This window comes from Coregonus clupeaformis, chromosome 1 (genome assembly GCF_020615455.1).
Source record: "Coregonus clupeaformis isolate EN_2021a chromosome 1, ASM2061545v1, whole genome shotgun sequence".
In the NCBI taxonomy this organism is placed as follows: Eukaryota; Metazoa; Chordata; class Actinopteri; order Salmoniformes; family Salmonidae; genus Coregonus; species Coregonus clupeaformis.
Window position 1 is genome coordinate 41,593,969 of NC_059192.1, and position 14,465 is coordinate 41,608,433.

The window sequence follows — 14,465 nt, forward strand, 5'->3', positions numbered from 1 at the left end:
CTCTTACCTCACCATTCAATTCATCGTGTTTCAGTTTTATATATTGTAAAAATTCATTTCTGCTAATTTATTTGTTTTCATCCACAGGCCGCCTCAAGGCATACTGAAGAAGTTGCCTCCAAGCACTCGTCCTATTTCAGATGACATTCGTAGCAGCCAACAAACTCTCCTCCACGATATTGAGAAAAAGCTTAGGTTCAATGAAGATTTTATGCGTGGTCATGTACAACAGGTATAGGATATATCCCTTCAATTGTACTGTTATTCCGTAAGGCACATTCCTTCCATTATAGATTGGGCGATTGACTGAATATGTAACTAAATTAATGAGTTATGTAGTAATAATATGGCTCCGAGTGGAACCAACGAAGGAACAAAGTGATCTCAAATAAATAAATAAAGTATTCTTAATCTACAAATTATTTTCAACCCAACACCAAGTCCTTCAAACATTTGAAAATAATACAAAGTGGAGACTGCATGGTGCATTCTCACTTGTTTCCAATTTGCTATTCTAGCATTCGTATTACAATTCCATTTTGTTCTCCTTTAACATTGGAAGTGGAGTAAAGTGACACAATGTGAAACAATCTGGAAGCAGTGAGAACATGCATTCATCTAAACAGAGATCAGCAGAGCATCAGAGAGCAATCCTTTTCCAATCATTCATTTTCCATATTCATTCATCATGTACTGTATGTGTCCCATATAACACCATGCATCATATCAATCACACATTAGTGGTAGTGATGCCTGTGTGTCTCTGTGTGTGTGTGTGTGTGTGTGTGTGTGTGTGTGAGTTTGTGAGTTTGTGTTGGTGTTCATCATTCATCCCTATCCTCTCATAGAAGCCGACTGCTTATGAGGGGAAAACAGCGAGCAGACCCCTCGGACCAAACATTCCTGCCACTGTCTTTAACTATGACGAGGTACAGCGAACATCTCTCTCTCCCAAGCATTGCTTTGCTCAGAATGTTCGGTAACACTTTACATTAAGTTGCTCTTATACCTGTGCAGAAACACTGTATTTACACCAGTAACAACATTGGATTAACATGTTAATACATAGTACTTTAGTAATTGCATAATGGAGTTGAATGTTTTTTGTAACCCTTACAAAAAAAGATTGCAGTTTTGAAACTGCAGTAACTGCAGTCGACTGTGGTATTTTGGACTCAGTAATTGCAGAATAACTGCAGTGTACTGCAGTTGAACTCTAACTGCAGTTACACTGCAAAATTACTGCAGTAAAGGAAAACAGTGTTATTTTGGCCACAGTATTTGCAGCATACTGCAGTTATACTTCACTCTAACTGCAATCTTTTTTCGTAAGGGACACGAGGAATCGGGACTGTTCCTTATTCCACTTGCGTAATAACTAAAACCCCTCAAGCCCATTACAATTACAAAGTGAATAAAAATATTTCATAGTGAGTGTAGTAATTACAGCATTACTACACAGATATAAGAGCAACTTAATGTAAAGTGTTAGTGAATGTTGAAAACAGGTTTTAGGTAGTATGGATATATACTCATATATCCAAACACTAACCAGGTTTCCATCCAAACTTTTTATGCAGGTAAAGTACATGTCGGATAAAAAATGTCCTGACATGCCTGAAAACAAAATACACTAGACAAGGGGGGATCTTTTTGTGTCAGTAAAATTAATTATGCGAGAAATGTCGGTATAAACGCTTTAATGCGCAAATATTGATATAATAACCGTCATATAAAATTAAACTTGGAGTCACGCGATAACATGTTGTGTGGTCCTCCCACTACGACTTGTCAGGAAAGCATGCAGTTTATTAGGCTACAGATTAAATACATTATGATTAACTTCACAGGGTGGTGAAAGTGTAAGGTGATGAGCTTGATGCTCCTTTCCAATAAATATCAAGCGTCTTATTCTGGTGACATGATCATTGATGCTTGGCTGCCGTTTAACAAATAAAAATAATATTGCTCTTTAGTCCATAATAATCTCATCATGTAGGCTATACACGCTCTAGCCAACAGTGGGCACACTCGCTATATAAGGCAACACTTGTTGTGAAAATACCCATCAGTAGAGTTGAAAATGCGATGGGAATTTAACCGCAAAGGGTAGTTGTATGTGCACAACGTCATCACGCTGTCACGGTCGTCTGACGAAGGAGACCAAAACGCAGCGCGTTGAACGAACATGACTTTATTTGAGAAAAGTACACGAACGACAAAAACAATAAACCAAGACGACTAGTGAAGTCCACAGTTACAAAATACTGTACAGGAACAAAAACCCACCAAACCAAGGTGAAACCACACAGTATAAATATGGCTCCCAATCAGAGATAACGAGCCGACAGCTGACACTCGTTACCTCCGATTGGGAGTCATATGACTAATCAACATCAAAACCAAACATAGAAATGAAACAACTAGATCCCACATAGAACTACACCCAAATGAAAATGACAACCCTGGCTCACTACTAAGAGTCCCGGAGCCAGAACGTCACAGTACCCCCCCTAAAGGCGCGGACTGCGACCGCGCCTCACAACCCCACAATAGGGGAGGGCTGGGTGGGTGTTGTTCCCCGGAGGCGGTTCCGGCTCCGGGCTTGACCACCACCCCACTATAGTTACTACCCGCTTTCTTAACCTCCTCCCAATGACCACCCTCCACTTAAACCCACCTGGATTAAGGGGCAGCACCGGACTAAGAGGCAGCACCAGGATAAGGGGCAGCACCGGACTAAGGGGCAGCACCTGACTAAGGGGCAGCACCTGACTAGATGGCGGATCCTGGCTGGCTGGCTCTGGCGGATCCTGGCGGGACGGCTCTGGCGGATCCTGGCGGGACGGCTCTGGCGGATCCAGGCTGGACGGCTCTGGCGGATCCTGGCTGGACGGCTCTGGCGGATCCTGGCTGGCAGAAGGCTCTGGCCGATCCTGTCTGGCGGAAGGCTCTGGCTGATCCTGTCTGGCAGAAGGCTCTGGCTGATCCTGTCTGGCAGAAGGCTCTGGCTGATCCTGTCTGGCAGAAGGCTCTGGCTGATCCTGTCTGGCGGAAGGCTCTGGCTGATCCTGTCTGGCGGAAGGCTCTGGCAGATCCTGTCTGGCGGAAGGCTCTGGCTGCTCCTGTCTGGCGGAAGGCTCTGGCTGATCCTGTCTGGCGGAAGGCTCTGGCTGCTCCTGTCTGGCGGAGAGCTCTAGCGGCTCCGGTCTGGCGGACGGCTCTGAAGGCTCATGGCAGACGGGCGGCTTTGCAGGCTCAGCACAGACGGGCAGTTCCTGCGGCGCTTGGCAGACGGACAGTTCAGACGGCGTTGGGCAGACGGGCAGTTCAGGCGCCGTTGGGCAGACGGGCAGTTCAGACGGCGTTGGGCAGACGGACAGTTCAGGCGCCGTAGGGCAGGCGGCAGACTCTGGCCGTCTGAGGCGCATCGTAGGCCTGGTGCGTGGTGCCGGAACTGGAGGTACCGGGCTGAGGACACGCATCACAGGGCTAGTGCGGGGAGAAGCAACAGGGCATGCTGGACCCTGGGGACGCACATAAGGCCTAGTGCGGAGAGCAGCAACAGGGCATGCTGGACCCTGGGGACGCACATAAGGCCTAGTGCGGAGAGCAGCAACAGGCCGGGCTGGGCTGGCGACGCGCACCGTCTCCCTGGTGCGGGTGGCCGGAACAGGCCGGGCCGGGCTGGCGAAGCGCACCGTATCCCTGGTGCGTGGAGCAGGAACAGGCCGGGCTGGGCTGGCGACGCGCACCGTATCCCTGGTGCGAGTGGCCGGAACAGGCCGGGCCGGGCTGGCGAAGCGCACCGTATCCCTGGTGCGTGGAGCAGGAACAGGCCGGGCTGGGCTGGCGACGCGCACCGTATCCCTGGTGCGAGTGGCCGGAACAGGCCGGGCCGGGCTGGCGAAGCGCACCGTATCCCTGGTGCGTGGAGCAGGAACAGGCCGGGCTGGGCTGGCGACGCGCACCGTATCCCTGGTGCGAGTGGCCGGAACAGGCCGGGCCGGGCTGGCGAAGCGCACCGTATCCTTGGTGCGTGGAGCAGGAACAGGACGGGCTGGGCTGGCGACGCGCACCGTATCCCTGGTGCGAGTGGCCGGAACAGGCCGGGCCGGGCTGGCGTAGCACACCGTGGACCTGGTGCTTGGAGTAGGAACAGGCCGGTCCGTACCGGGAACACACACCACTGGCCTCAACCGGGGATCAGGAACGGGCCGGACCGGACTGGCAACACCCATCAGTCTCTCACGCCGTGCCACAAACACTTCCCTCCCTCTACTCGCCAATGGCTCCCGTACTCCGTTAGCCTTCTCTCCTTTTCTCCCTGTGGCAGCCTCCTGCTGCCCAGCCGCCCAAGCCATGTGCCCCCCCCCAAAAATTTTTTAGGGTTGCCTCCCGTCCTTCCGACGATGGCCCTGCCGATGCCGTTGCTCCTCTCGCCGTCGCCTCTCCACCGTCTCGCTCCATGGTCGGCGATCCATACCATCCAGGATCTCCTCCCAAGTCCAGGACCCTTTACCGTCCAACAGTTCCTCCCATGTCCAGACCCTTTGCTCCTGGACGCGCTGCTTGGTCCTTTTATGGTGGGTTTTTCTGTCACGGTCGTCTGACGAAGGAGACCAAAACGCAGCGCGTTGAACGAACATGACTTTATTTGAGAAAAGTACACGAACGACAAAAACAATAAACCAAGACGACTAGTGAAGTCCACAGTTACAAAATACTGTACAGGAACAAAAACCCACCAAACCAAGGTGAAACCACACAGTATAAATATGGCTCCCAATCAGAGATAACGAGCCGACAGCTGACACTCGTTACCTCCGATTGGGAGTCATATGACTAATCAACATCAAAACCAAACATAGAAATGAAACAACTAGATCCCACATAGAACTACACCCAAATGAAAATGACAACCCTGGCTCACTACTAAGAGTCCCGGAGCCAGAACGTCACACACGCACAGTTTAATCTGCAAAAAGTCAATTTGACAGAAACATATCTGGTGAGAAAATTCACATTGTTTTTATGCGGATTTTAGAATTTTTGCATTAAAATCTGTCGCCAATTGGATGGAAACCTAGCTACTGTAGTTAATTATTCATAAAGGAGGCAAGTATTTGTTAACTAATATCCATTTCATGAATAAACTAAAACAGTGGTCACCAACCGGTCGCGATCGACTGGTCGATCTTCAAACCATTCCTAGTTGATCACCAAACATTTCACACAAAAAAAATGATAAAGCCTTGCATTCCTATTGTTTTATTTGTTTCACACTGTTGGTGGTAGGTGCACTTCATTCAGCAGCCCTAGCACCAGGATGGCAAAGTGTTCACAATTTCAACCATTTCATGTGTCTGAAGGTAGACCTCCACCTATCCGGCAGTTCCAGAGAGCAAATCAAGTGCACCTATAGGACTAACACTGGCAATCAGATAGCTCAGATCACGAGTCTGCAAAGTTTCCTTGTGCCATAGATTGTAAAAGGATGCCTGGAATGCACAGAAAAGTTAATAATGTGAGATTTCTAAACTTTTACAACCACCTAGAGAGAGACTCAATGAATACAGCAAACAGCTGCTGTTTTTAATGAGTAAGTTAATGTTTAAGTTGTTATTCAGCTGTTGACACTTTGTTCAAAACGTTATAAGCCATAGAATGTGCATCCTCCCTACTTCCACTCACGCTACAACCAGCACTGCAGCTGCAATGAATGAGTATTTCGATAATCTTGCGCTGTTATTATTTGCGGCTTGTGTCTTTTTTAATGTCAAGGAATATTTCACATTCTCTGGTCATAGGAGTAACAAAATGAATTGGTGCATAAGGCAGAAATGATGCAGTGCGACTTCCACTACATGACCAAATGTATGTGGACATCTGCTCGTCAAACATCTCATTCCAAACTCATGGGCATTAATATGGAGTTGGTCCCCCACTTTGCTGCTATAACAGCCTCCACTCTTCTGGGAATGCTTTCCAATATATGTTAGAACATTGCTGCGGGGACTTGCTTCCATTCAGCCACGAGCATTAGTGAGATTGGGCACTGAAGTTTGGGCGATTAGGCCTGGCTCGCAATCGGCATTCCAATTCATCCCAAAGGTGTTCGATGGGGTTGAGGTCAGGGCTCTGTGCATGCCAGTCAAGTTCTTCCAAACCGATCTCGACAAACCATTTCTGTATGGACCTCGCTTTGTGCACGGGGGCATTGTCATGCTGAAACAGGAAAGGGCCTTCCCCAAACCGTTGCCACAAAGTTGGAAGCACAGAATCGTCAAGAATGTCATTGTATGCTGTAGCGTTAAGAGGAACTAAGGGGCCTAGCCCGAACCATGAAAAACAGCCACAGACCATTACTCCTCCTCCACCAAACTTTACAGTTGGCACTATGCATTCGGGCAGGTAGCGTTCTCCTGGCATCCGCCAAACACAGATTAGTCCGTCGGACTGTCAGATGGTGAAGCGTGATTCATCACTCCAGAGAACGCGTTTCCACTACTCCAGAGTCCAATGGCGGCAAGCTTTACACCACTCCAGCCGACGCTTGGCATTGCACAAGGTGATCTTAGGCTTGTGTACGGCTGCTCGGCCATGGAAACCCATTTCATGAAGCTCCCGATGAACAGTTATTGTGCGGATGTTGCTTCCAGAGGCAGTTTGGAACTCGGTAGTGAGTGTTGCAACAGAGGACAGACGATTTTTACACGCTTCTGCATTCGCCAGTCCCGTTCTGTGAGCTTGTGTAGCCTACCACTTCGCGGCTGAGCCGTTGTTGCTCCTATACGTTTCCACTTCACAATAACAGCAGTTACAGTTGACCGGGGCAGGTCTAGCAGGGAAGAAATTTGAGGAACTGACTTGTTGGAAAGGTGGCATCCTATGACGGAGCCACGTTGAAAGTCACTGAGCTCTTCAGTAAGGCCATTCTACTGACAATGTGTGTCTGTGGAGATTTCATGGCTGTGTGCTCGATTTTATACACCTGTCAGCAATGGGTGTGGCTGAAATAGCCGAATCCACTAATTTGAAGGGGTGTCCACATACTTTTGTATATATAGGTGTATGTTTCGCCATCAGTTGGAAGACTGTGTCCCCTTTTCTCAGCGGAGGGAAGGAGAGAGGAGGGACGTTGAGTCGGGTGAGAGGCAGTCTCACCGCTGCTCCCTCCCTCCCCTCAGACTGACCATCAGATGCAGGCCATCAGTCCACAAAAAAAAAGCTAATTATTATGCTCACTCAGCTGTGCCTCACAAGTAATAGAACAAATGATATATTACCAGTGTGATCATATACCTACAATTTTGAAATATAATTTCTAAATGTTCTGAGAAGAACAACATTGGCAGGGCAATTCAAGCGTAGCCAATATGCAGTGATAATGTATTGGGCCTATGGACTACTGCTCAAACCTCATTGGTACAGAATTATTTTTAATTGGTTAATGTTGCATAAACTTGCATAAAAATAATCTGAACGGTAGATCTCGGCTTGCATTTTGACTCAAAGTGATCTTGACTCAGGAAAGGTTGGTGACCACTGATTTAAACTATTTCTAAACTGAAATATCGACCACATTCATGTTATGTCCCAAATAAGTTGAGGTACTGTATATGACATTCTAAGATTTGAGCAACCGTCTACCTTTCTTGCGTATAAATGTGCATAAAAACATTTCTTTAAAATATAACATTTCAGCTGAGGCCATGGATCCCATTTGTTATCCCTCCGAAAGTCATTGTGTTGTAATGTTGTCATCATTTCCATACATCTCAGACACCACTACCATTACCACTAACATTATAATAATAATAATAATAATAATAATAATATGCCATTTAGCAGACGCTTTTATCCAAAGCGACTTAGTCATGTGTGCATACATTTTTACATATGGGTGGTCCCGGGGATCGAACCCACTACCCTGGCGTTACAAGCGCCATGCTCTACCAATTGAGCTACAGAGGACCACATGTGATTGTAAAAGGAACAGCGCAAACTGGCTCTAACCAGAATAGAAAGAGGAGTGGGAGGCCCCGGTGCACAACTGTTGACGTTGAGACTGGTGTTTTGCAGGTACTATTTAATGAAGCTGCCAGTTGAGGACCTGTGAGGCGCCTGTTTCTCAAACTAGACACTAATGTATTTGTCCTCTTGCTCAGTTGTGCACCGGGGCCTCCCACTCCTCTTTCTATTCTGGTTAGAGACTGTTTGCGCTGTTCTGTGAAGGGAGTAGTACACAGCTTGTACGAGATCTTCCGTTTCTTGGTCATTTCTTGCATAGAATAGCCTTCATTTCTCAGAACAAGAATAGACTGACGAGTTTCAGAAGAAAGTTATTTGTTTCTGGCCATTTTGAGCCTGTAATCGAACCCACAATTGCTGATGCTCCAGATACTCAACTAGTCTCAAGAAGGCCAGTTTTATTGCTTCTTTAATCAGCACAATAGTTTTCAGCTGTGCTAACATAATTGCAAAAGGGTTTTCTAATGATCAATTGGCCTTTTTAAAATGATAAACTTGGATTAGCAAACACAACGTGCCACTGGAACACAGGACTGATGGTTGCTGATAATGGGCCTCTGTACGCCTATGTAGATATTCCATAAAAAATCATCCGTTTCCAGCTACAACATTAATGTCTACACTGTATTTCTGATCAATTTGATGTTATTTTAATAGACCAAAAAAATTATTTTCTTTCGAAAACAAGGACATGTCTAAGTGACCCCAAACTTTTGAACGGTAGTGTATGTGGCAGGGACTCCAGACAATCACGGATTATAAAAGGGAAAGCCAGCCTCGTCACGGACACTGACGCCTCGCTTCCGGATTAGCTAAACACCTTCACTCGCTTCAAGGAAAACAACATTGAGCCGCGACGTGGGCCCCCTCTGCTCACGAGGACAGTGTGCTCTCATTCTCCTTGGCTGATGTGAGTAAGTAATTTAAGTGTGTAAACCCTCGCAAGGCTGCCCACCCAGACGGCATCCCAAGCCACGTCCTCCGAGCATGTGCAGACCAGCTGGCTGGAGTATTTATGGCCATATTCAATCTCTCCATATCCCAGTCTGTTGTCCCCACTTGCTTCAATACTGTACCTGCGTAAGAATGCTGTTCATCGATGACAGCTCAGCCTTCAACACCATAGTGCCCTCCAAGCTCATCACTAAGCTCCGGGCCCTGGGTCTGAAACCTTCTCTGTGAAACTGGGTCCTAGACTTCCTGACGGGCCGACCCCAAGTGGTGAAGGTAGGCAACAACACCTCTGCCACGCACATCCTCAACTCGGGGGCCCCACAGGGGTGCATGCTCAGCCCCTTCCTGTACTCTCTGTTCACCCATGACTGTGTAGCCACGCATGTTTCCAACTCAATCATCAAGTTTGCTGACAACACAACAGTGGTAAGCATGATTACCAACAATGACAAGACAGTCTACAGGGAGGAGGTGAGAGCCCTGGCGGAGTGGTGCCAGGAAAACAACCTCTCCCTCAACGTCAACAAAATGAAGGAGCTGATCATGGACTACAGGAGGCAGCAGAGAGAGCACGCCCCCATCCACATCGACGGGGCCACAGCGGAGAGGGTCAAAAGCTTTCAGTTCCTTGCCGAACATCACTGATGACGTGAAATGGTCGCTTCACAAATACACTGTGGTGAAGAGGGCGCAACAGCGCTTCTTCAACCTCAGGAGGCTGAAGAAATTTGGTTTGGCTCCTAAGACCCTCACAAACTTCTACAGATGCACCATCGAGAGCATCCTGTCAGGCTGTATCATCGCCTGGTATGGCAATTGCACCGCCTGCAACTGCAGGGCTCTCCAGAGGGTGGTGCGGGCAGCCCAACGCATCATCGAGGGCACACTGCCTGCCCTCCAGGACATCTATAGCACCCAGTGTCACAGGAAGGACAAGAAGATCATCAAGGACCTCAGCCACCCGAGCCACGGCCTGTTCACCCCGCTACCATCTAGAAGGAGGAGACAGTACAGGTGCATCAAAGCTGGGACAGAGAGACTGATAAACAGCTATCTCCAGGTCATGAGACAGTTAAACAGTCACCACTAGCCGGCCTCCGCCCAGTACCTTGACCTGAACCTAAGTCACTGTTACTAGCCGGCTACCATCCGTTACTCTACACCTTAGGAGACTGCTGCCCGATAGAGTAATTGAACACTGGTCACTTTAATAATGTTTACATAGTTTTTATTTGTATTATACTGTATTCTAGTCATGGCTCATCCTATATAACTACTGCTGTACACACCTTTTCTATTCATATACTGACCATACTGCCTATACCATTTTATATGTACAGTGCATTCGGAAAGTATTCAGACCCCTTGACTTTTTCATATTGTTACGTTACAGCCTTATTCTAAAATGGATGAAATTGTTTTTCCCCCCCTCATCAATCTACACACAATACCCCATAATGACAAAGCAAAAACTGGTTTTTAGAAATTTTGGCAAATGTACAGTTGAAGTTGGAAGTTTACATACACCTTAGCCAAATACATTTTAAATCAGTTTTTCACAATTCCTGACGTTTAATCCTAGTAAAAATTATCTGTCTTAGGTCAGTTAGGGTCACCACTTTATTTTAAGAATGTGAAATGTCCGAATAATAGTAGAGAGAATGATTTATTGCAGCTTTTATTTCTTTCATCACATTTCCAGTGGGTCAGAAGTTTACATACACTCAATTAGTATTTGGTAGCATTGCCTTTATATTGTTTAACTTGGGTCAGATGTTTCGGGTAGCCTTCCACAAGCTTCCCACAATAAGTTGGGTGAATTTTGGCCCATTCCTCCTGACAGAGCTGGTGTAACTGAGTCAGGTTTGTAGGCCTCCTTGCTCGCACACGCTTTTTCAGTTCTGCCCACAAATGTTATATAGGCTTGAGGTCAGGGCTTTGTGATGGCCACTCCAATACCTTGACTTTGTTGTCCTTAAGCCATTTTGCCACAGCTTTGGAAGTATGCTTGGGGTCATTGTCCATTTGGAAGACCCATTTGCGACCAAGCTTTAACTTCCTGACTGATGTCTTGAGATGTTGCTTCAATATATCCACATAATTTTCCTTCCTCATGATGCCATCTATTTTGTGAAGTGCACCAGTCCCTCCTGCAGCAAAGCACCCCCACAGCATGATGCTGCCATCCCCCGTGCTTCACGGTTGGGATGGTGTTCTTCGGCTTGCAAGCACCCCACTTTTTCCTCCAAACATAACGATGGTCATTATGGCCAAACAGTTCTATTTTTGTTTCATCAGACCAGAGGACATTTCTCCAAAAAGTACGATCTTTGTCCCCATGTGCAGTTGCAAACCGTAGTCTGGCTTTTTTATGGCGGTTTTGGAGCAGTGGCTTCTTCCTTGCTGAGCGGCCTTTCAGGTAATGTCGATATAGGACTCGTTTTATTGTGGATATAGATACTTTTGTACCCGTTTCCTCCAGCATCTTCACAAGGTCCTTTGCTGTTGTTCTGGGATTGATTTGCAATTTTCGCACCAAAGTACGTTCATCTCTAGGAGACAGAACGTGTCTCCTTCCTGAGCGGTATGACGGCTGCGTGGTCCCATGGTGTTTATACTTGCGTACTATTGTTTGTACAGATGAACGTGGTACCTTCAGGTGTTTGGAAATTGCTCCCAAGGATGAACCAGACTTGTGGAGGTCTACAATTCTTTTTCTGAGGTCTTGGCTGATTTCTTTTGATTTTCCCATGATGTCAAGCAAAGAGGCACTGAGTTTGAAGGTAGGCCTTGAAATACATCCATAGGTACACCTCCAATTGACTCAAATGATGTCAATTAGCCTATCAGAAGCTTCTAAAGCCATGACATCATTTTCTGGAATTTTACAAGCTGTTTAAAGGCACAGTCAACTTAGTGTATGTAAACTTCTGACCCACTGGAATTGTGATACAGTGAATTATAAGTGAAATAATCTGTCTAAACAATTGTTGGAAGAATTACTTGTGTCATGCAAAGTAGATGTCCTAACCGATTTGCCAAAACTATAGATTGTTAACAAGAAATTTGTGGAGTGGTTGAAAAACAAGTTTTAATGACTCCAACCTAAGTGTATGTAAACTTCCGACTTCAACTGTATATATATATATAAAAAAAACGTAATATCATAAGTATTCAGACCCTTTGCTAAGTACTTTGTTGAAGCACATTGGGTAGCGATTACAGCCGAGTCTTCTTGGGTATGACGCTACAAACTTGGCACACCTGTATTTGGGGAGTTTCTCCCATTCTTCTCAGCAGATCCTCTCAAACTCTGTCAGGTTGGTTGGGGAGCGTCGCTGCAAAGCTATTTGCAGGTTTCTCCAGAGATGTTCGATTGCGTTCAAGTTTGGGCTCTGGCTGGGCCACTCAAGGCCACTCCTGCGTTGTCTTGGCTGTGTTCTTAGGGTCGTTGTCCTGTTGGAAGGTGAACCTTCGTCCAGTCTGAGGTCCTGAGCGCTCTGGAGCAGGTTTTCATCTAGGACCTCTCTGTACTTTGCTCCGTTAATCTTTTCCTCCATCCTGACTAGTCTCCTAGTCCCTACCGCTGAAAAACATCCCCACAGCATGATGCTGCCACCACCATGCTTCACCCTTGGGATGGTGCCAGGTTTCCTCCATACGTGACGCTTGGCATTCAGGCCAAAGAATTCAATCTTGGTTTCATCAGACCAAAGAATCTTGTTTCTCATGGTCTGAGAGTCCTTTAGGTGCCTTTTGGCAAACTCCAAGCGGGCTGTCATGTACCTTTTACTGAGGAGTGGCTTCCGTCTGGCCACTCTACCATAAAGGCCTGATTGGTAGAGTGCTGCAGAGATGGTTTTCCTTCTGGAAGGTTCTCCCATCTCCACAGAGGAGCTCTGTCAGAGTGATCATTGGGTTCTTGGTCACCTCCCTGACCAAGGCCCATCTTCCCTGATTGCTCAGTTTGGCCGGGCGGCCAGCTCTAGGAAGAGTCTTGTTGGTTCCAAACTTCTTCCATTTAAGAATGATGGAAGCCACTGTGTTTTTGGGGACCTTCAATGCTGCAGATATTTTTTCGTACCCTTCCCCAGATCTGTGCCTCGACACAATCCTGTCTCGGAGCTCTACGGACAATTCCTTTGACCTCATTGCCTGGTTTTTGCTCTGACACGGCACTGTCAACTGTGGGACCTTATATAGACAGCTATGTGCCTTTCCAAATCATGTCCAATCAATTGAATTTACCACAGGTGGACTTCAATCAAGTTGATCATTGGAAACAGGATGCACCTGAGCTCAATTTCGAGTCTGATAGCAAAGGGTCTGAATACTTGTGTAATGTATTTCTGTTTTTTATTTGCAAACGTTTCTAAAAACCTGTTTTCGCTTTGTCATTATGGGGTATTGTGTGTAGATTGATGAGGAAACAAATATTTCATCAATTTTAGAATAAGGCTGTAACGTTACAAAATGTGGAAAAAGGGAAGGGGTCTGAATTCTTTCCAAATGCACTGTATATTTATATTCCAGACTGACATTGCTCGTTCTGATATTTCTTAATTTTAACTTTTTGGATTATGTGTGTATTGTTGTGTATTGCTAGGTATTATTACTGCACTGTTGTAGCTAGAAACACAAGCATTTGTGATAACATATGCAAATCTGTGTATGCGACCAATAAACTTTGATTTGATTCCAATGTTCTTCATTACTTCTCAATTAGGAATATTGGAATTGGATTGACTCCCACCATGCCTTTAACACAATATCACCATTGCTAAATGGTGAAATGGTGCTCTGGGTCTGACTCCTCTGTAAATCTACTAAAGTACTGTAAATACTCTCCAAAACCGTTTCTGAAATGTATCCCCATTCCATCTGGGTAAAGTGTTTGATACAATATTTCAATTGGTGAATATGTTTCCTTCACTACATGCAGGAGTCTCTACCATTATATCAGGTGTCATACTATTTTTATTCCTGCCATAGTATTATTATTTCCAGTATCTTGATTTTTTACATTCTATACTGTCGCATGATATGATACCTAGATATTTAACAGTGATGCTCTTTTTAGTTTTGCTTAAATTTAACCTACGCAAGGAAAGCACTTTAATGACTTACACTATTGGCATGACTACAGCAATTACTTTTATACAGTGGTCTTACTTTATTTTAGGAGTACAAAGTGTCCAACTTCGAGCAGAGGCTGATGAGTGAGATAGAGTTCCGTCTGGAGCGCACGCCAGTCGAGGAGTCAGATGACGAGGTACAACACGATGAGATCCCAACAGGGAAGTGCATCGCTCCCATATTTGACAAAAAGCTGAAGAACTTCAGGGCCATGGAGGGTGTGCCTATGACATTCTCCTGTAAAGTGGTGGGGATCCCCGTACCTAAGGTGAGACAGCACATGTATGTTTCTTTAATATGTTATCATGTGACCCAGAATGTTTTTTAGCAGAGGTTTTCAT

At 46.0% G+C, this 14,465-nt stretch overlaps 1 protein-coding gene across 3 annotated transcripts in view; it reads left to right on the forward strand.

Moving 5' to 3' along the window:
• The window catches only part of LOC121568768 (myopalladin), a 47,670-nt gene that overhangs the window by 26,655 nt on the left and 6,550 nt on the right, over positions 1 to 14,465 (forward strand). For 2 of the 3 annotated variants that reach the window (XM_045221194.1, XM_045221195.1), the window contains 3 exons: positions 88 to 232; positions 849 to 929; positions 14,171 to 14,392. In XM_045221194.1, coding sequence (XP_045077129.1) covers positions 88 to 232; positions 849 to 929; positions 14,171 to 14,392 — 448 coding nt within the window. The remainder of the gene's footprint in view (positions 1 to 87; positions 233 to 848; positions 930 to 14,170; positions 14,393 to 14,465) is intronic. The other variant, XM_045221197.1, reaches the window with a different exon arrangement.